This window comes from Drosophila ananassae, chromosome 3R (genome assembly GCF_017639315.1).
Source record: "Drosophila ananassae strain 14024-0371.13 chromosome 3R, ASM1763931v2, whole genome shotgun sequence".
Lineage (NCBI taxonomy): Eukaryota > Metazoa > Arthropoda > Insecta > Diptera > Drosophilidae > Drosophila > Drosophila ananassae.
This window is the reverse complement of record NC_057930.1, coordinates 6,607,262-6,627,493: the sequence shown is the minus strand read 5'-3', so window position 1 is coordinate 6,627,493 and position 20,232 is coordinate 6,607,262. Positions and strand designations below refer to the sequence as shown.

The 20,232-nt window shown below is 41.0% G+C and overlaps 2 protein-coding genes across 9 annotated transcripts in view; one reads left to right on the top strand and one right to left on the bottom strand.

Annotated features, from left to right (window-relative positions):
• Positions 1 to 20,232, top strand: part of LOC6496721 (protein O-mannosyl-transferase TMTC1) — a 55,544-nt gene that overhangs the window by 17,893 nt on the left and 17,419 nt on the right. For 2 of the 4 annotated variants that reach the window (XM_044716093.1, XM_001967294.4), the window contains exon 3: positions 15,392 to 15,502. The exons of 1 other annotated variant lie outside the window; for it this stretch is intronic. In XM_044716093.1, the coding sequence (XP_044572028.1) occupies positions 15,392 to 15,502 (111 nt within the window). Of the gene's footprint in view, positions 1 to 15,391; positions 15,503 to 20,232 lie in introns of those variants that run through there. One more of the 4 variants, XM_044716094.1, reaches the window with a different exon arrangement.
• On the bottom strand, positions 1,643 to 3,047 carry LOC26514526. Of its 5 annotated transcripts, none has more exons than XM_032453298.2 (3): positions 2,969 to 3,047; positions 2,675 to 2,890; positions 1,643 to 2,603 (listed from the first exon to the last, which is right to left on the bottom strand). In XM_032453298.2, exons 2-3 carry the CDS (start codon positions 2,824 to 2,826, stop codon positions 1,982 to 1,984), a joined length of 774 nt encoding a protein of 257 aa, XP_032309189.1. In that variant the 5' UTR covers positions 2,827 to 2,890; positions 2,969 to 3,047; the 3' UTR covers positions 1,643 to 1,981. The 5 variants fall into 5 exon arrangements, with proteins under 5 accessions (XP_032309189.1, XP_044572034.1, XP_014759276.1 ...); XM_044716099.1 differs by having other exon boundaries at positions 1,643 to 2,600; positions 2,969 to 3,045; XM_014903790.3 differs by having other exon boundaries at positions 1,643 to 1,910; positions 1,977 to 2,603; positions 2,675 to 3,039.

The window sequence follows — 20,232 nt, the reverse complement described above, 5'->3', positions numbered from 1 at the left end:
AATCTGGCACCGCAACAAAATGGGTTAAGGCCCAAGGCCAGATCAGACCCGTCTTTAACGAAGGCCTGGCCCCGGCCGGCGAAAGTTTTCCTCCTAGGCCCGTAAAAAACATTTGCGCAATGTCAACAAATTTGCGCGCTTATTAGATTTTCGTGGTTGCACACAATTTCGCCAACTAAGACCGCCGTAGCGAGATAAAATGTAGCCTGTGAAATATGAACAAAATAAGCAAATCGAGGAGATGGAAAAGCCAAAAAATGGGAAAGAACTTTTCGCAAACGGAAGTGCATACTACGTTTTTCTGCCTGGGACCATGGGTCCAAGTTCTCCCTGGATTTCCGGGGCTGCGGTTGACCAGCGGACCACGCCCATCCGAGACGGGAGTCGGCGGTGATTGCCACGCCCATTTTGCGCGACGGTCACGGTCGCCGGGTCTGCTAATGAGTTTTGTTGTCAGTTCTTGCTGCCCAAGCGAAAATCGGGCAGTGGTTTGGGGATCATTTGGCAGGTCCTACTCCAGCTTTGGAGCAGGCCCGAAAGGCCCACTCTTCGCTCCAGTTGAATCTATGCAGCGAGAACTCTACCCGAATGTATGTGTGCGGTAAGTTAATATTTGCTGCATAAATTCCAGTGCGTTGGAATTTACTGCGCTTCGTTTCGCTCTTTTCGGCTTTCCTCGTCCTTTGGCTAGTTCCTGTAGTTTTTGTACGGAAATTATGAAAATGAAGACTCCAAGCACTACTCACCGCAGAGTCGTGCGGGATCAGAGAGCTGAGCAGGGCCCCGGCACGGGCTTGTCCCACTCGCAAAATATTAATTACTTTTTGCATTTTAAGCTTGCCCCTGGAATTCAAATAAGAAGACTTTAGTTCATTTGTTTCCCTTTAAAATACGTTTAAGGATCCTACGTTTAACAGTTAAGGCTCCAAATCCTCAAAATCGACCAAAACTTTATTTTTACCATGAAGGTAATGGCGCACTCATGGAACAGAGCTCTTTCTCTTGAGTCTCAACACATCATCAGCCAATTCAAAAATGCAGAAATTAACTAGAAGTTATAATTTAGAACCAAAAAAATCGGTCCGACAAACCAAATTTGACCATATTTGCGTCCATTTCTAATAATGGCAATGATTTAACCAAAACCCTGTAGGCCAAACAAAAGAATCGCTTTCCAACTTCTAATATTCAAAAGCAAACATTGAAGTGGCTCGAATGACAAAACGAAAAACGCTCCAAATTATACGGACGTTATGGTAGAATGCCAAAAACAACCACAACCCTCAGACGAGACCATTCTGTGAAGCTGCGTTTACACAACAAACACAAAAAGCGAACACACAAATATGACACTGAATTGTTTTTCATGTCACCTGGACAGAAGGTGGTTGGGCTGCAAAAGGCTGGGCTGTGATATAGGATGGATGATGGAGCTGCCAGCTCAAATGCCAGTTGACACATTTTCGCTGCCGATTCGATTTCTCTCTAGGTTTTGTCATGCTAGCTGTCATTTTTATTATGTTAGTGGGTGTTCTGCCCCCCAACTAGTACCACAAGCGCACCTTTACCAGTTATCCATGCATCTACATGCATCCAGCCGCCCATCTACAGTGACCACTTGTGTACAATAGCAAACATTCGATTCCGAACGAACTGGCATTGTAAATCTGTATTGTAAATTTGCGACTGATTTTCCACTCCTCCCAAATTGGTAGACCTTGTTGGAACCGCCATATAGCCAACAACTTGTGAAAACCTGCTCAGTTTTAAGTAAACTTTTTCGGAGAGCCTTAAAAGACTTTAACCAGGCATTAAAACTTCTCTTAAGTACGTGGCATTGGGCGGGGCTCCGACATTCATGAGCTATTTAAGCTCATATGCATGTGACTGTGCAAAGTTTCTCGGAAGGCCTGCGGGAAATTAAAGTTTATTTACAAACTAAACATCGGTAGAACCAGAAGGGGGTCATTATTCACTCTGTTCACCATTCGATTGAGAAGTCGTCTTCCCTCTGAAACTCCTTCTCCCAGAGCACCTGAAAGTTGATGTCTCCGCGGCAAAGTCCGAGGGCCCCTTGATCGACTGGTGAAGCTTTATAGAGATACAGGATAGGCAGGATGTGGCCGATGGCCAGCTTGGTGTATCGTGGCAGGGAGGCGAACATCACATAGACGTAGCCTGAGGGAAAAATGGCAAACTTGATCAGGGTGTCCGGAAGTCTGTAAGTCACAAACGGCTGCTTCGTTGGACTATACTGGCTGTGGGCAAAATGGCACTGATGGAGGCGACGCAGATCCAGATGGAATGGCACACAGAAGGTAGCGTTAACCACGTTGAACTTTATGTGGGGTAGGGATGGGCTGTAGCCCGTGTCCTGCAGGAGTTGCACCATGTTGACGAGGCCTCTGCGCGCACTCTCCCTGCTAAAGGCCTGGCAGTAGATGTTCCCGTTAGCGTATATCTTTAGGCTGCACACTGGGTGGAAGCGGTTCACGAACAAAGCCAGGTGTCTGTCCGGATCGTACTTGGCGTTGCCTAGAAGGACCTCCAGTTCCATCAAGTTGTACTGGGCTTTTGTGCTCGAAAAGCAAGTAAAAGGTCTGCTTAAAAAATAAAAAAAATATATATATGTATATTAATTTTAATTTAGTATTTCACTGAAATTCGTGCTCACCGATACAACATATTCAGATGCCTCTCAATATCCGCCAATTTGGATACATCCTGGTATATATTCAGCACGTCGTCTTCTGTTGGAGTCCTGGAATCGGCTAATACAAAAGTACTTCTTCCGGAATCTTCCCTCTCAGCTCCCGATACATTCATAATGGACTCCTGGGCATTCGCAGTTCGTATGGATTGTAGTCTTTCGTTCTTGAAAAGATCTCTTCTGTTAAAGGGATTGCATTATTACACATCTAACAAGGGGATTTGAGTCTTGAATTACTACAATCGTAGTAATTCTTACACAGAAAAAGGTTGAGTATTTTGAGGAACCTGCTAAACTTTAACCCAAGAGTGACCAGATCTAAATGAAAATGGCCAAATGTCATTTATTAATATTATGTTTATTTTATTGGTACTTTGGTCCCATGGGTTGTCTCAAGTTTTGTTGTCAAATTTATTTATCGTGGTTAATTTCACCATATTAACTAAAAATTTTTCATTATTCATTAATAAATTATATCTAATTATAATTTTAATTTGACGAAGCATGTATTGTAATAGTCATTTGTAATTTGTAATGTAGTAAAGGATCTTTAAAATTTTATATATACATTATACATTTGATAAACATAATTAATAGTGGAAAAAATTATGATAGCGTAGTGGAGAGAAATCCTGTTTTTTATTATATTTTCCATAATATTTAATTCAACTCGCAATTCATACTGTAAATCAATAACCGTTTTTTCACCACAAAATCTATTTTATTTTTTGTCTATGTACATATGTATGTACATTGTAAATTGTCTTTGTTCTTAGTTTTGTAATAATCGGTATTGAAAAACCTATTTAAATGGCTAAGACCACCACTCCATGAACTTTTGTATCATATATCCATATGAACAAAAGCATTATCGTGTAAATTATGTTCTTAATCGATATGTTTAAGAGATCGACATTCGCGCACTCTTTTTTTTGTGGTAAGCAAGTCAGAACCGCAAGGAAATTACTTAAATATAGGAAATATATTTTAAAAAAAATTTTACTGATACTGAATTTGTTCTATTGAATCTGACACGTATATTTCTTTCCTTTATCCCTTTATAAGCATCAGGTTATTTTTGTCAACTTCATGATTTTACGTACACAACTTAATTGAATTTTTGATTTTAAAAAATCACTATTCACACCACAATCAGTGCTTGATACAAAAACAAACTACCAAGCGAAGCCCCGTTGTTTTGTGGCATAACATTTCCATCAGAGAATTTAATTATTTGCGAATTAATTGACGCTTCAGTTCGCGGCAGAGCGAAGCCATTAACTTTGCGATTAAATTAAAAAAATGCATTCCACGCAGCGTTATTCAAAATCCTCTAACAAACGCAGGCGAGCAAGCAAACAATCAAAAATATCATTCAAATTCAAATCGCAGAAATTGCATAATTGAAACCCCATTGAAGTCCATTAATAACTTATGCAGCTTCCTCCCACACAAAGGACGATCAAACACCCACACACTTATAACTCTTAGCCAAGACAAAGGGGAGTGAGGGTGGGTGTTAGTGTGGGTGGTGGGTGGAGTTTGTACTTGACGTTAGCTCGTCAAACCCGAAAAACCACTTTGCTCAACTCTTTTCAAAGTGCATACATCATCAGCGCTAAGCCAAAACAAAAAAGCAAATGCAGGGAGGCAAGCTATGACGAGGTGGAAGGGATGTTTGGAGACTGGGTGGGTGGTGATGGTTGCAGGGCGGGTTTCGTGGGGCAGATGAGCGTTGAAAACTTTTGTGCAATGTTGATTTTTCCGCAAGAGTCGTTTTTTGCCATCGCCGGACAGACGGAGACGGCTGAAGGAGACGGTCGAACCCGCGTCGATGGTCCGTGGTTTACAGTCAACGGAAGCAGTGCCGCAAGCACTTTAAAAAACCCGCAGCTCAGCAAAAGTCTTGCAATAATAATAATAATAATATTGGGGCGCAGGAGGGAAACACTGGCAAATGGACAAGAAAGCTCGGCTCAGGATGCGGTGTCCGCCGGACATAGGTGTTGAGTTGAAGGCGCCAAAAAAGGCAGGCGTTTTTAAATCACATCCGCAGGCAGGCCTAATTATGCTATTGAATGTGTATAAAATTTTTTGTCAGTGTTTCATTAGTTAATTGCTGTTTAATCTCGTCAAGAGTAGAGAAAGATTGAGGCATTATGTTTCGTCTAATTCCAAAGCTACATTAATTTTTATTTTAAACCCCCGATGATTATACAAGATAATTATTTTTCCGATACACATTTAGACCTATTCCAGCATTAATGTTGTTTATTTAATAGTGCGGTTGAGAGTCTCCTCACTTGTTGAGTTCTTTAGAAGAGGTAAAAACCCTTCCTCTGGCTTTAAAGATCAAATTGTCAAATCGTGTAAATCAATGCCGTGACAGCGGCACTCTCCCTACCCTCTAATGACCCCTGACCCTAGAATTGGGAATATGACGAGGGCCACAAAGGGGAATGGCTGTTTGTATTTCCTCTGGGTTGGGGTGTAATGTATGGGATGGGGACGATGTTGCCTGTTGGCGATGCTGCGTCTGCTGATGATGATGATGACAAACAAAACAATGGAATCAAAGCGGTTAATGGCTTTTGTGTGTAAAATGAATGAATGCGGCAACGTTTCCTGCTTTCATTTGCAGCGTCATTTGCTCCGGCTTCCCGAACCCTCCTCACAGGAGGCGGTCCTGCTCCGAGAACTCAAGTGTTTGGGTGAGGGGTTAGTGGCTCCTACAATTTTAGCAACGTGTTTGTTTGTATACAATGTAAGGACACTTGAAAAAATTGCACATCAGCCCAATATTAGATTAAACATCGAATTCACAATGTTTGTTATCCTTAGATAAAGTTCTTATTTTGAGGGAAAACAAGAAAGGAAAGCTAACTTCGGGCGGAGCCGAAGTTGATATACCCTTGCAGTTCAGTTGCAGTCCGCTAGGTGGCGCCACGCATCTTATATTATTAGATATATAGAAGATCGTATATAGTCGGCCGATCCTTATGAAATTTGGCAAATCAGATTATTTTGTCCAAAATAGAATCTGTACCAAGTCGCATCTATCTAACTTAAAAAACACCAAAGTTATGCCAATTCCGATCGTTGTATGACAGCTATAGGATATAGTCGGCCGATCCTTATGAAATTTTGTACACAAGATATTTTGGTTAAATATAACATGTGCGGAAAGTCCCTCTAACTTAAAAAACACCAAAGTTATGGCATTTCCGATCAATCAGTTATATGGCAGCTATAGGATATAGTCGACCGATCCCGGCCGTTCCGACTTATGTACTACCTGCAAGGAAAAGAAGGATGTGTGCAAAATTTCAACTCGATAGCTCTAATACTGAGAGACTAGTTTGCGTAGAAACCGACAGACAGACGGACAGACGGACATGCTCATATCGACTCAGGAGGTGATCCTGATCAAGAATATATATACTTTATAGGGTCGGAGATGTCTCCTTCACTGCGTTGCACACTTTTGACCAAAATTATAATACCCTCTGCAAGGGTATAACAATCGAGCTGCTTTGAACCCCAAATTTCAAGAAGTAAAGCTCAGCATAACATGAAGAATTTCAATTGAAGTGGATACCAAGGAGTATGATAACGAAGTATTCCGGAAAGGGATAACTTTACCATTTCAAACTATGGAATAACCACCAATCCTATAACTAAATGTTTCAGTGCATAATCCCATAGGTCGGAGCCATTACAAACGCTAATCGATATTTGGGGAGGTTTCTTTGCCGATGGCCGGTAGGTGGAAGCTGCATGCGCCTGACATCGCCAGCAGTGCAACTCCACATCCATTATTGGTTTTTTGTTACATCCCTGCCACAAGGACACGGGCTCTGGTCGCTTGGCAAGACATCCATCGAGCAGCTCTTTGTATAACTGATAATTAAATCGAACAAAGGCTGCGATTTGACAGTCCCTGCCCGTTCCGGTCGTATATCAAGTGGAGAATAATCTCCAGCACTCACATAAATTTGTTGCCACTCAAGCTCACACTGAGGATCCAAATCACATACTGTCGTGAATTCAGTAGAACTTTCGGTTTTGCTCCAAATATTGCATGTCTGCCAATTAGTTCCCGTAAACGTTTGTTTACGAATATTCCGATTCTCGAGAAACCGTGTTTATTGTTTATTTTTTTCGTCGAAAGAAAAGAAGCAAGTAAGGCTCAAATACTTAATAAGGGGCTTATTAGTAAATGTTTATTTTCAGTTAAATCTCATTACTGAGAAAGAATGAAGTATAAAAATGCACATGCTCTTGATATTTTAAGTCTATTACTTTATCTACTTTTATCCTAAGTTCATTACGCCAAGGCATGCAGGTCGTCACCTCGTGGACTTCCGTCCACAGTGATCATTCTCACTAATTACCTTTCTAAAAATGTATGGCCTGGTACGTTCATAATATTCACGTACTCAGAACTCGAAGTCATGGCAAAATGTTATTTTCATTATTCAAGTGCTTGTTTTTCTTCTTTAGCGCCACTTTGAACTGCTCACTTTGCGGCAGGGGCCGGGCGAAAATCGGGAACAATCCATTCCATGGACAGGCAGCTAATTAGGAGATCGAGGACTGCCTGGGCCATATCAGCCAACGCCTCCGAGCTATACGAGTCATTACTGAAGGGAGTTGTGGCCTAGAAGGGAAGGGGGCTGGCGGCTTAAAATCAATAGCTCTATAATTTGGCTGAGTGTCAACGACCACACTGCAATCGACGCGACTCCATCGGACGTGTTGATTGACAGCCTAATTGAGGTTTCTTGACTTCTTCAATCGGAGCTTGGCCAATGACCGTTTTCTGTTACTACTAATAATAATATTGTTGTTTTAATATCGTACCAACCGCAAAAACAACATCTAGGCGAGTAACAGCTTGTTAAGTTGGTCATTAGGCCAGGGGCTAGGATAAGCCACCACCCAGACTCACCCATTAAATATTTGAGAGAAGTCTCACTTTAATGCGTTTGTGTGTAGGGCTTCCTTTTGAATTTTTTATTGATTCAACTGTTTAATGTCAATTGCTGTGCAAATAGCAATCAAACCGTGGGCTTAAGCAATTAGGTAATAAATTCCCGACTCCAGACCCAGAGACTGCCCAGACTTAATTAGCATAAACATACACATTGCGTGCAGCAAGCTGCAATACGTTACATTACGCTAGCCCGTTTCATTGCCCGTGAGCCCTTAACTTAAATTTTTGGGCAACGCACTCAATGGACGTCCTGCCGAGCCGAATCGGCTATTAAAAAGTCTGAGTGGCCAATAGGCAGAGCTTTTCAAAACTTTCTGGACGCTCCAACTTTCAAAGGGTTGATTGAACTCCTCCCGATCGGTGCTCGGTAGAGGGTGGAAATATACAAAGCCTGATGGGTAAAGTTAGCAAACATTCATTTTGTGCCTGGTTCGATGCCCCATTAATGATCGGACGGCTTAAAAAGGGCTTGTGACTTCCGTTTGTGGACCCAATTGTGTGGCATATCAATTTGGAGAAGTTAACTTATTACAGGGCCATAGATTATTTGCTCTGAGCTCTGAGCGCCAAGAGGAGAAAGCTGAGTTAAATTTTAATCTCCCCAAAAGAGTGTTTTAGAATGATTTCGAGTGCCACTTATGTGCTGACACACTCGCACAAAAAAACCATTTCCACACAGCGCGATTTCCGGTCGGTCTCATTCAAATAGCATGTAAAAACTATCTGGGATACTTTTTGGCACTGCATACCAAAAAGTTAAAGCTTGGAACCGTTCCAGATCCTTGAAAAACTGGCGAGGGACGGCGAAAGGAAATACAAGAAGCGGTCGGAGCGGAAGCACATAGCGCTGAAATAAAGTGTTGCATACTGTTCGAGGCAACAATAATAAAACATTGCATATTTTGCGGCTGTACAAGGTTTAAGGCAAGCACCATGATTTTTCCTTGAAACGGGTATATTTATTTCTCAGTGGATTTTGTCTAAAATTTAAACTAGATTTGAATTCTGTAACCTTTATATTTTTTTCTAAATATTTTTTTTATAATTCTAAAAATTAATTCAATAAATTTCTGGTTGAAATTCTATTTGCATTAATTTCGTAATCAATTAAGCTTATCCAAAATCTTTCATAACTCTAAGATGTATCGCAGTTTCGGCATGAGCTTTTCTTGGGTTGATTTTCCTCAGCGGGTTGCGACCTCGCTTTCTTTCTGCTATTCATCTCATCTGCCCACTACCGCCCACTCAAGCACTCAACCGACCTATGCCCTGGGTTTCAAAGTAAAACTTTAATGGCTTAAAACAGTGCCCCGTCAGACCATCGCCATTTTCTATTTGATATTTTATAACATTACATTTCCCTGGCTTATTACATTTTGGCTTTTAAGCTGTTGACACAACTTGATTTCCGTGCGACCCCGGACTTGTGAGGAGAAGGAGAAAGGAGAGGATGTGTCCTGGTCAGTTCCGGATTTGGCGCCGACTTCCTATCCCAACAACGTCCACCCACCTCGTTTTGTTTCAGTTCTCCGGCCACGGCCCGGGCTCTCTTGCCCGTCCTGCTCCCTCAGACAATTTTGACTTTTTACTTCGCTCGGTTTTCACTTTTGGGAAGTTGATATTCTGGTTGGAGGGCTGGATGACTGGATGGCTGGCTAGGTCGGGGGTGAGGGTGACTTGAGTGACCCAGAAACAAAAGTGTGTCTAATGGGTTTCTGTTATGTTTTTTGACATTTTGGGAATAATGTTTCCGCTTCCGGTTTAAGGTGTGCTGCGTTTGTGTTTTGCTGCAATTTCCGACTCTCCCCGCAGTCGGGGCTGGAAATAAGGTCAGCTTTTAAGCAGATTTAGTTACAAAAAACGAGGAGAGACGGAAACGAAAGGGAGAGGCAGCGCTGAAAAGTGAAGAGTCATGGAAATTTTCCAGTCGAGATCATCATCAAAAGATGTGCCATTCCGATACTGCCAGCTAATTTCAACGCCGTAAACATGACAACCTAATTATTTTTCCTCCTCTCAGCCAGAACCAGAGCCAGCACCCACTCGCCCAGCCAGCAGGTGGTGCAGCTGAGATTAATGGCGGAAGCTCGGCTGCGACATTTGCATACATTTGAAATTGAAAATAAATATTTGCAACGACAAATGTAAAGAACGAACGACTCAGCAGACGGCTAATTGCACTTTGACATTTCAGCGCAATCGGTGCCCGACCTACAGATACGTATTTATCTTCAGGACACACGGGCTCTGGTAAAATCAGCAAGTAATTCGTCAGGACCTTAGAACATTTTGGGCAGAAAGGACAAGTTCCTCCTTACGTGGCGTCCTTTGATTAGTTTATATATATTTATATACTCACCGAAGTCTCCCATTTTGGTTCGTTTTATTTTCGACAATCGAAATTAATTGCACCGCTCGAGGAGGTCCTGTCTCCGTTTTGTCGTCTCAACTTTCTCGCAGGTGCCGGGAAGGGCGGCGCCTCCCTAGGCGCTAAGTTTTCTGACAGTTGTGATTCTTCAAGGAAGACGACACAAAAATGCCATGAGCCATGTCAACAGGGACAAACCGTAAGCCGTAAGCTTAAAATGCAAAAATCAATAAATTCAATTAAAACGCCTATTTAAAGTATCGGAAGGGAATTATGGGATTTAAAGGATGTCATTAGGAACGCTGCGGAAAAGTAAATAAAAGTGTTTAATTTATTTTAAAGTGGGGCTTAAAACGATTACGGTGGTGGGGTTGACCTTTTAAATTGAAAAGAAGATGTAACCATATATAATATAAAAAAATATATCTTCGATTTTGTTAAACAAAAAGTACAAAATTTTTACACCTGAAACTGATGTTTTCTACTTTTATTCGTGTTTTTTGGATTTTGATGCCAGTTTTTCTGTACAACTTACAAAAATTCATTTTTGCCACATATCAATGTTGTTTCATTAATTCTGAATAAAACGAGACAAATTTCATCAAAAATAATGAAAATTGGTGAAGTTATAACGCTTTTCCCAAGAAAAGTCAATTCAACCTTGCGTGCGCACCGGAGTAACAGTTTAACTATTGAAAAACACCGAACATTTTGAAAATGGTTGAAAAAAACGCGTTCAGGAATTTTTAAGCGCAAAAAGTCCCGAAAAACGGTTTTTTAACCATAAATCAAGATTTTGAGGGTGTTACAATTATTTCAAACATGGTTTCGTGATATACTCGACCCAATAAACAATTCCTACTATGTCCCTTCAAAAGTTCAGAATCACTGTTACACTGTGTAATTTGTATGTATCATTTTGTATAGCACTTTTTCGTCACCAAAATTGATACCAGATATTCTTTGCGGGGCAGTGGGTTCGCCTAGTTAAAAGGTTTTTTTCATTTAATATAAGATAATTAAGAATCTCCTAAAGATACACGGTAGGTACTTAAATAAATTATCCATAATGTATTCCGAATTGTAAGTCCTTGGAAGCCCCAGATTCAAGACTTGGGGATAGGTATTTATTTTTAGTAAACGCATCATCATGATCAAAATTAACCAAAATTAAATAAGTGACTCCGCAAAGTCCTTCGTCCAAATTGGTCTCATCACTTGGACTCCTGAATATCACTTTACTGTTTTTGGGGAAATCATTACATTTAAGAGGCGAATTCCGGCCAACTATCATTTTCGTTCCTGACAATGGCAATCAGATGCATCCCCCAGGGCCTCAATCCATTATCATTCCCTACAAATGATGGCTATTCGGGCCCAGTCATTGATATCTATGTATAAACATATTCCATAAAGAGATGTGTATGTGCACAACGTGTGTTTATACCCTCTACTCGAATTTGCGTGGCCATCATTATTGTTATTAGAGCTCATTAGCAGCGTCATTGGGAAGTAAAAGGAGCAAGTGAACATACATAAACCGTAGAGGATGTGTGTGGATGCCCTTGTCTGTGGGTCCTGATAGGTGGGATGTGTGTGACGGTCTGGAAATAACTCAGAGCCCATCTTGGGAGGCCACGACGAAGAGGTGTTGGCAGCTGAGGAATTGGGCCTCTGCCGATTATTGATTGGGACTAATTTTTAGGAGGCGCTGAATTTGCTCATAAAAGTCAGAATCAAAGAATTGAGAGTAAACCAATTCTTTTCAGAGTACCAAACCTAATGTGGTACAAGTTGTTACTGGAAACTACTTTACCTTCACTTTTGAGCTTTTTTGGTCATTGGCTGAAAAAATGCAATTTAATTAAAGCAAAGCCAATTGGAAACAACCGCAAAGAGGGCGAAAACAAAGCTCGGCTGGTCTGGGGCCCTCGAAGAACGAATGGCTCGGACGAGAAAACCTAAAACGAGGTTGGGTAAAGCAAATAAAATCGGTTTCCAGTGACAGGGAGACTACAGAGGAAGAAAATTAGTAATGAATAAATAACATTAAATATTTAAATGTTTCTATTGCTGTTATATAAGAGTTACAGAAACATATATGTATTTATTACAAAACAGTCAAGTCATACAAACCTATATGTTGAAATTTTAGGTAAAGGTTAGGTATTCTAAAAGAATTTCTAAAATGTAACATAGTAGAACGCACCTTCATTTTTTTTATAATACAATGAACATCTTAGTCTTATTCAGATTTTGAAAAACCTTCCAAATATATATGAATTCTCTTATTTATGCCTCTGTATCTGGAACACACTTTGCCATTGTTGGACACCTTTGTCGACTCCAAACGACGCGAACTTAATTTCTGTGTCGCAGTCTGACCCTTTGGAATCACCGGTATCTGAATCCGAATCGGAGTAGCCGTGCGCGGGAAGAGTGCTCGACGGCCGTCTGGGACTCACGTGGGGAAAATGCCTGCCGGAAATCGTCTGCAGTATGCGAGATAACAATTTTCGTGCCATGACCGAGGCGAAGCAGCCCAAACCACCCAGGCCCAGAACCACCGGTCCGCCAACCCACCAGGCCACCAACCACACTCATTATTCGTAATGGCGCTGATGGTGATGATGACAACAATGCCACCGCCAGCGACCAGCGCCCAGGTTGAAGGGAGCTGGATGATGCTCGGATACGAAATCCGGGAATCCGGGAAAGGGGATTGCATTACAATGGGATTGCCGTATTCTGCATTTCAGAGCCAGAATTCCAGAGCTGTGTGTTCCGATTGCCGGCCATGGGCTATCCAGTATGTCCTCATAACATTTAATTTCCGTTGACGGGGGCCAGGATGTGGGGCCAGGACGAACTGTGCAGAGGGAGTAGCAGTGGAGAGGGGAGACGGGCCACGTAGACACAACATGTCTGCGGCTAATATAAAACGAAGAATGCCATGACAAACGAGTTGAGCCAGAACCGACACGATGACCACGAATCCAACTACAACTTAAACTACAAATACAAATCCAACTACAGGGATGATGATGAGGACAATGATGGCGACATTTGTCCTGCTGAAGCCATTCCATTCTATGGCCTGTGTCCCGCAGCCATCACATTCCCGGCCATTCCGCTCCACTGCGGCAATAATCATTAGGTACGTGCGTCAGGGTTTGTTTGCATTCAACAGTTTAGATTGCTGATTGCGCACAGGAACCGAACCGCATAGTCTAGCACTCGGAGGGTGCAAGGGGCCAGAATGGGGTTCGATTTAGCAGGGTGGGAATCGTCAAAGATTCATTATTAAATTAGCCGTTTGGCTCACCTTCATGTTCAAGGCAATAAATCAAAAAGAACTAAAAAATTAAGGAAACTAAGTAGTCGTCTATGCTCAGTTAATAACTCAAATACTTAAGTGACAATTTATTTGAAAGTTTATTTTTGTGACAAAAGTTCCATTTTATTTTGACGAAATATAGTTTCGTAAGTTTCAAACATGAAATTTAACATGGAATTATTTTAAAAATAAATTTAGATAAAGGTATTTAAATACATGAATACAGAAATATGCATCTCAAGTACGCATTCTCCTTTATATATATATTTTGGCCATTTGAGCAAATTACATAAAAGTGAGATTGATTTCTTAATTGGATGTTTTTTGAAACCAAATTCTACACTAATAACACGGTGCGACAGTGAAAAAACACTTGTGAAACGAGATAGTGTAGGTTGTTAATCTGGTCGAAGAGAACTCAAAAATATTTTTTTTATATTTTTGGAACCCTCCAATTTTTTTTTATTTAAAAAAAAACCGTTTTTTCGGGACTTTTTTGCGCTTAAAAATTCCTGAACGCGTTTTTTTCAACCGATTTCAAAATTTTCGGTGTTTTTCAATAGTTAAATGTTGTAGCTTTTGAAAAAAAATATATCTTCGATTTTGTTGAACAAAAAGGACAAAATTTTTACACCTGAAACTAAAGTTTTCGACTTTTATTCGTGTTTTTCGGATTTTGATGCCAGTTTTTCGGTAAAACTTACTAAAATTCTGTCATGTTTGCCACATATCAATGTTGTCTCATTCATTCTGAATAAAACGAGACAAATTTCATCAAAAAATAATGAAAATTGGTGAAGTTATAACGCTTTTCCCAAAAAAAGTCAATTCAACCTTGCGTGCGCTCCGGAGTACCTGTGTGTATAAGTCAGGAATATGCTCTTCTTCTTATAGTGCTCCCAGGGTTTTATTGACTTTTTTTGGGAAAAGCGTTATAACTTCAACAATTTGTATTATTTTTTAATGAAATTTGTCTCGTTCTATTCAGTATTATTGAGCCAATATTAATATGTGGCATAAATGACAAACTTTTTGTCAGAAGAAAGCAATATACTCTTATTTTTATACACATTGTTCCTCCGAAGCGCCCGCTAGGTTGAGTTGACTTTTTTTGGGAAAAGCGTTATAACTTCACCAATTTTCATTATTTTTTAATGAAATTTGTCTCGTTTTATTCAGAATGAATGAGACAACATTGATATGTGGCAAACATGACAGAATTTTAGTAAGTTTTACCGAAAAACTGGCATCAAAATCCGAAAAACACGAATAAAAGTCGAAAACTTTAGTTTCAGGTGTAAAAATTTTGTCCTTTTTGTTCAACAAAATCGAAGATATATTTTTTTTCAAAAGCTACAACATTTAACTATTGAAAAACACCGAAAATTTTGAAATCGGTTGAAAAAAAACGCGTTCAGGAATTTTTAAGCGCAAAAAAGTCCCGAAAAACGGTTTTTTTTTAAATAAAAAAAAATTGGAGGGTTCCAAAAATATAAAAAAAATATTTTTGAGTTCTCTTCGACCAGATTAACAACCTACACTATCTCGTTTCCCAAGTGTATTTCGTTTTTTTTTTTGTCGCACAGTGTAATTAATGATTTAAAATGCCTTTTTGATTAACTTGCACAGAGTCGAACATTCTACACCTTGAACATTTTAAGAGAAAAATTAAGTAATTAAATCGTCCCTAAGGCGGCCTGCATCTTGGGCACCACCAACAATAACAATAGCCACTACATCATGTAAAAAAAGGAAAATATGTAAATGTTGTCATAACGAAAATGCCGCAGAAAATGGCCCATCTGGCCGGAGAAGAGTCGTGCCTCAGTCAGGATTAAGTGCTTTGTTCGTCTGTTGGTGGTGTTGCCGCTGCCACTGCCGCTTCGAGAATGAATTTCAGCATATATTTTATGACACTCGACTTTTATATTTATGCCCGGCCACTACATCCGTCTCTATGTCCCTCTGGCTCCTTTGCAGCATGTCGCCATCCCTTTCGGCCGGGGACTACGCAGGACTCGTCGGGTGCTCGGCGCTGGCTTTCGTCCTGTACCTAAACACATTTAACGCTGGATTTGTCTACGATGACAGGTGAGAAAAATTTAACCGAATTAAAAATTCCATATGTCAGCACGTTGACGAAGGTAAATGGCCTGCCCGAAGCTCGTCTGGCCGGCTCTGTTGTCTCTCCGGTTTTGGCCAGGAGCTTCGTTTTGTCGCCGACGCCTAATATTCATAAAATAAAAAGGCCACCTAAAACAAAAAGTTTGTTATTAATTGTGCGCCAAGTGCCGCCATTTATTTGATAAAATCGCCTCCATAAATTCCCGGCATGCCTAATTGTAAAACTTGAGGCAGACCAGTTGCTGGCTTATCGCCTGAAAATTGTTGATATTTTATATACTTTACTTATATACAGCTACTTTATATACTCGTATATATGTATGTATGAGTGTGTTTATGGGTTTATAGGGGTGATTCACTGCTATTGTCAGAGGCAGACGACGGCGGATGGCTTTGGAGCAAATTAAAAAACAAAATGTTGATTTATGTCCCTGGGCTGGGGACTTCTGTAACTCTCTTTCTCTCTCTCTCTTTCCACCTCTTCGCTCCTTCTCTTTCACCTGAGCGCATTGAAATGCTGCAAACGCAAACGAAATTACCCATAAATATCAAAAGTCATGTACAATGGACAGGAATTTCCCCAAGGACTTGGCCACAGTTCGTAGTCCTTTCACACACACTCGCACAATAGTCAAGCTCTAGCCAGAAGTCAACCCGGTGAGTTTTCTGACCGTTCCGGCAAACAAGTGACTCCTGCTGCTGCCTTAGCTTCTGATCCTGTTCCCCGTTCAACTACAATGCTAGCGAACAATTGTCGAGGCTCTAAGGATGGGGGATTGCTGGAAGTGGGAGGAGCTGGGGCCCGACCAAGTTATGCACAAAGTGCTCAGCTCAAAGCATTCGCTGTTGCTCGTTATTTTGTGCTGTCCAGAAAACAAGCGCAAAACTTACCAACCACTCACACACACAAGCACATCCACACACACGGACAAATAATAAACGCAACTTATGTAACTCAGCTTCCCCTTGGGCAACAAAAAGTTGTATTCGAGTTTATGTTTTTGCTCAGGCGGAAGCTCCTGCGGTCACTTTCACGCATTTCCCCAACACTAGTTGTTCCAGGACCCGATACCTGCACTGAGGAAAGTATCAAAAATCCATTTTGGACCAAAGGAATTTGTTAACAGCATAGATTACTACTTTTCTCGCAGTGCAGGCGTCGTACCGGTTGCCTACCTTTCGTCTGGTCCTTACCCAGGCTCTGCGGTCATCCCACAACATGGCCACAGTGACCACACGAGCACAAGTTATTATTGTCAAGCCAGGCCAGACAAAACATGATTTATTAAATGGCAGAATTCCCTTCAATTTGTTTCCTATCAACTGGAAAAAGAGCAATGGTTTAGTTCAGCCTCGGCTTGGGGCAGGGGCGTGTTGCCATATAGACGTGTGGGGGCCCAGCTCTGGAAAGTCTCGGTTGCTGGCAATTGTTAAAGAGAGATATGAGATTTTAATAAGTTATGGCTGGCAGCGTTTTGATGAAGAGCCTTCATGTGTCCCAATAAGTTTAAAAGTAATTCTACCAACGAGGCGTACCTATTTCTGGATCAAACACAATTTCTTACATTTAGCTCGGCTTAAACATTTTAAAGCCTAGCATTATTCCCATTCGAGGAGCTGGCCTGTGATTCACACCTTCGATTTGATATATTTCCGTGTTCCAAAAACCAAAAAGTGCCGTAACAAAATGTTGCCAAACATGCCCCAATCTGCAGTCTTACAATAATTTATGTGCCGTATTAAAAGGACAGCGACAACAACACCGATGTGAGCCCGTAAAAAATCTCCAACAGGAGCCACAACTGCGTATACGTAATTTTGATGGCACACTGTTGGCCACTGGGCAAGGGGGTCGAGAGCGGCGTTTGTTGGCAAGGCGGAGTGCAGCCGGAGTAACAGAATTTTTCGCTCTTCTTTATTTTGCTTGTGTATATAAAATCGAAAATTTCTCTTTACATAAGCACAACAAAGGCAACAAACACAAATGTTGTGGGCAGCCATACGCAGGGTTGCGAGGGGGCTGTATGGCACAGGATAGGAGGCCCAGAATGGTGTCCACATTCGCTGCTGATGCTATGATATATTGTCTTCAACAAAAGCCAACCACAGTCCTGTTCGTCTGTTCTAGCGGATGTTTGTGGATGAAATAGGTGAGCAAAACAGTGGAGTGGAAAATCGAAAAGATTTTAAGACTCACTTGCTGGAATCCCAGGCCTAAGACCGAAAACATTCGACTTATTCCCAAAAAAAAAAATCAAAACTTTACCATCATAATCTATAGCATCAAATCACGTTTTCCCCAAATACTTCGCGAATGAAAATCCTAACTGAATTGTATGATTAAAATTACGAAACGCTACGAGCCGTTGCCTTATGGGAAAATACGTAGCACTTGTCAATTGCTTTACAGGAAAAAATTTAATAGTTTTAGGTTGTCGTGTTTTTTTTCCATCGGCTTTTGAAATTTTTGTAATATAGGTTTGATACAGAGAACGGCTTTGATAAAATGAATAAAACTTATAAAAAAATACGAAATAATTAAAAATAATAAAATAAAATCTAATGTTATTCAACAACCGAGTCTACATTGTGTTTCTTTTTCATATATGGTCTGGATGGATCAGAAAAAAATATTTTGTTTTTTTATACCGTTGTTCTAACAACGAAATTTCATTACCGTTTTTGATTTCATGTAAATTTGACCAAATGCCGTAAGAATCGCCCATTGTACACTGTGCTGCTTGTGCTATCTGGGTCCTCCTCGATGTCCTGAGACTCTGCGCCAGAACTTGGGCCCTGCTCGAGTTGAGAGTGAAACCCGAACGATAACGGCAGTAACATGCCGCACTTGTAAGCTCCTTGAAGCCTGCCATTGTTGCTGTGGTTGTTGCGCCCCGTTCCTCCTGTCGGCGCTGCCGCTGACAAAGTGGCACCTTGTTGTTGCCTGATGTCGGTGGGTGTTGATGTTTTGGTTGTTGGACTGCTATTGCTATTCATTCAATAGTAGCGATGATAAAGCACAAAAAAGGGGACTGCGGAAATTTTGCTGATGACGATAATGTTGACGCCGACGAAGGTGTCAACTCCACCCCCGGTTTCCACCTGGTCGAGAATTAAGCCCATCTACATACACACGACCTCGCTCTATGAGTTCTACGCACTCGCCCCAAAGCCAAGCAATGAAATTTTATTTTCTCTGCGTGTCCCCTTACCCTGCACCCCGTTTTAAATGAGGCGTGGAAACCACTTCCGACTCTTAAATTTTTTTGGGAAAGAAAATTTGAAAGCGCTTGAGCTCAAAATGTAAAAGCATTTCTGAACGTTCCCAAAAATTCTGGCAACAGTCAAAATAAAATGATTGCACTGTACACTGTAAAAACATGATCAATAAATCACCAAAATAAAATATTAAATTGAAGAATAAGAACAGGACGTAATGCCTCTTAACTAATTTTCATAACAATTAAATTTGGAACTCGAATATTAATTGTCCGATCAGTACATGCCAATTCTGAAACATTACACGCCCTAAGACCCAAGACTTCATTATTCCGACCGCAACTGTAAATACCAGGCGAAACCCTGGGAAGTTTGGTTGCTCCTTCATTTGCGCTTCTTCATTGCTTTGTGCTCCTCCGATAAGAATTTTTTTGCTCTCGACGACATTTTTGTGGCTACTTTGGAGCAAACCAAAAGGAATCGAACCCCGATCAGGAGCGGTGCCCCGGTCTGGTGCGGTTGGTTTTCGGAATGCCAATTTAAATTGAAGTGCAGAAGTGCAGATGAGTGTGTTGCCCCCACCCACCAATAGAAAGGGGAAAAACGCCCATCTTTCCAATAACTTTGCTTTATAGTTGGGCACGTTCCTACGTCGAATTTGTAAACCCAATTTGCGGCAGCAACTCTTACCACCTGCAGTCGCCATCCACCCGCTTACTCAACTCACTTGACATTTTTTTTATTACCATGTTCAGGTATTGAATGAGCTTCACATACTCTCTCTCAGGCATCCTGTTCAAAACTCATATTTCCGGCCACCCATTCCCAGCTTTCAAATGATAAATAAAATATTAAATTGAAAACCGAATTTTTATTCAGAATGCTTTTTAACTCATGTACTGGCAAATGACTTTCTTTTGCAATTTTCGGCTCCGGACCCCCTTTACTTGCCACGGGCTTTCCAAGGTATTTGTTTGGTGCTACCTTTGAAATTTTGTGATCCAGAACCTCCTAAGATTACACCCTTCGGCCATACCCTTATTATTAAAGGATAAGAAATGTAACTTAAAATATGTATATACATACGTATGCCAAATGAGAGCGACTGTTTATTTTGGATGGAATAAATATTAAAACTGATACGTTGTTCTTTTGCGCTATCCACAAAGTTAGAAAGTGAATAAATGACATTTGCTAGTTAAATCTAAAAACTAATTATGCATAAAATGGCCGAAGTATTATTGCAGGCCACCTATAAATACTAGCCAGCAAGCAACAACACCGATAACAAACTAACCCTGATTATAGGGCAACCGGGCTAAAGGGGTGGGGACGGGTACGCCGACCTGACCCGGAGCCACTGTGCCGGGCAAATCGATTAGGACAACAAGGAGCGCTACAACGGCGAGGCAATTACCAAGGCCCGTCCACTACACTATGACAGTGTTCCTGCTCGGGCGAGACCTTCGATGTGTACG

Bases quoted from the DNA above. Each gene is read 5' to 3' on its own strand.
- LOC26514526 (XM_032453298.2), bottom strand. From the start codon at position 2,826: ATGAATGTATCGGGAGCTGAGAGGGAAGATTCCGGAAGAAGTACTTTT. The intron at 2,604-2,674 runs GTGAGCACGAAT...TTATTTTTTAAG, and splicing joins CATCTGAATATGTTGTATCG to CAGACCTTTTACTTGCTTTT.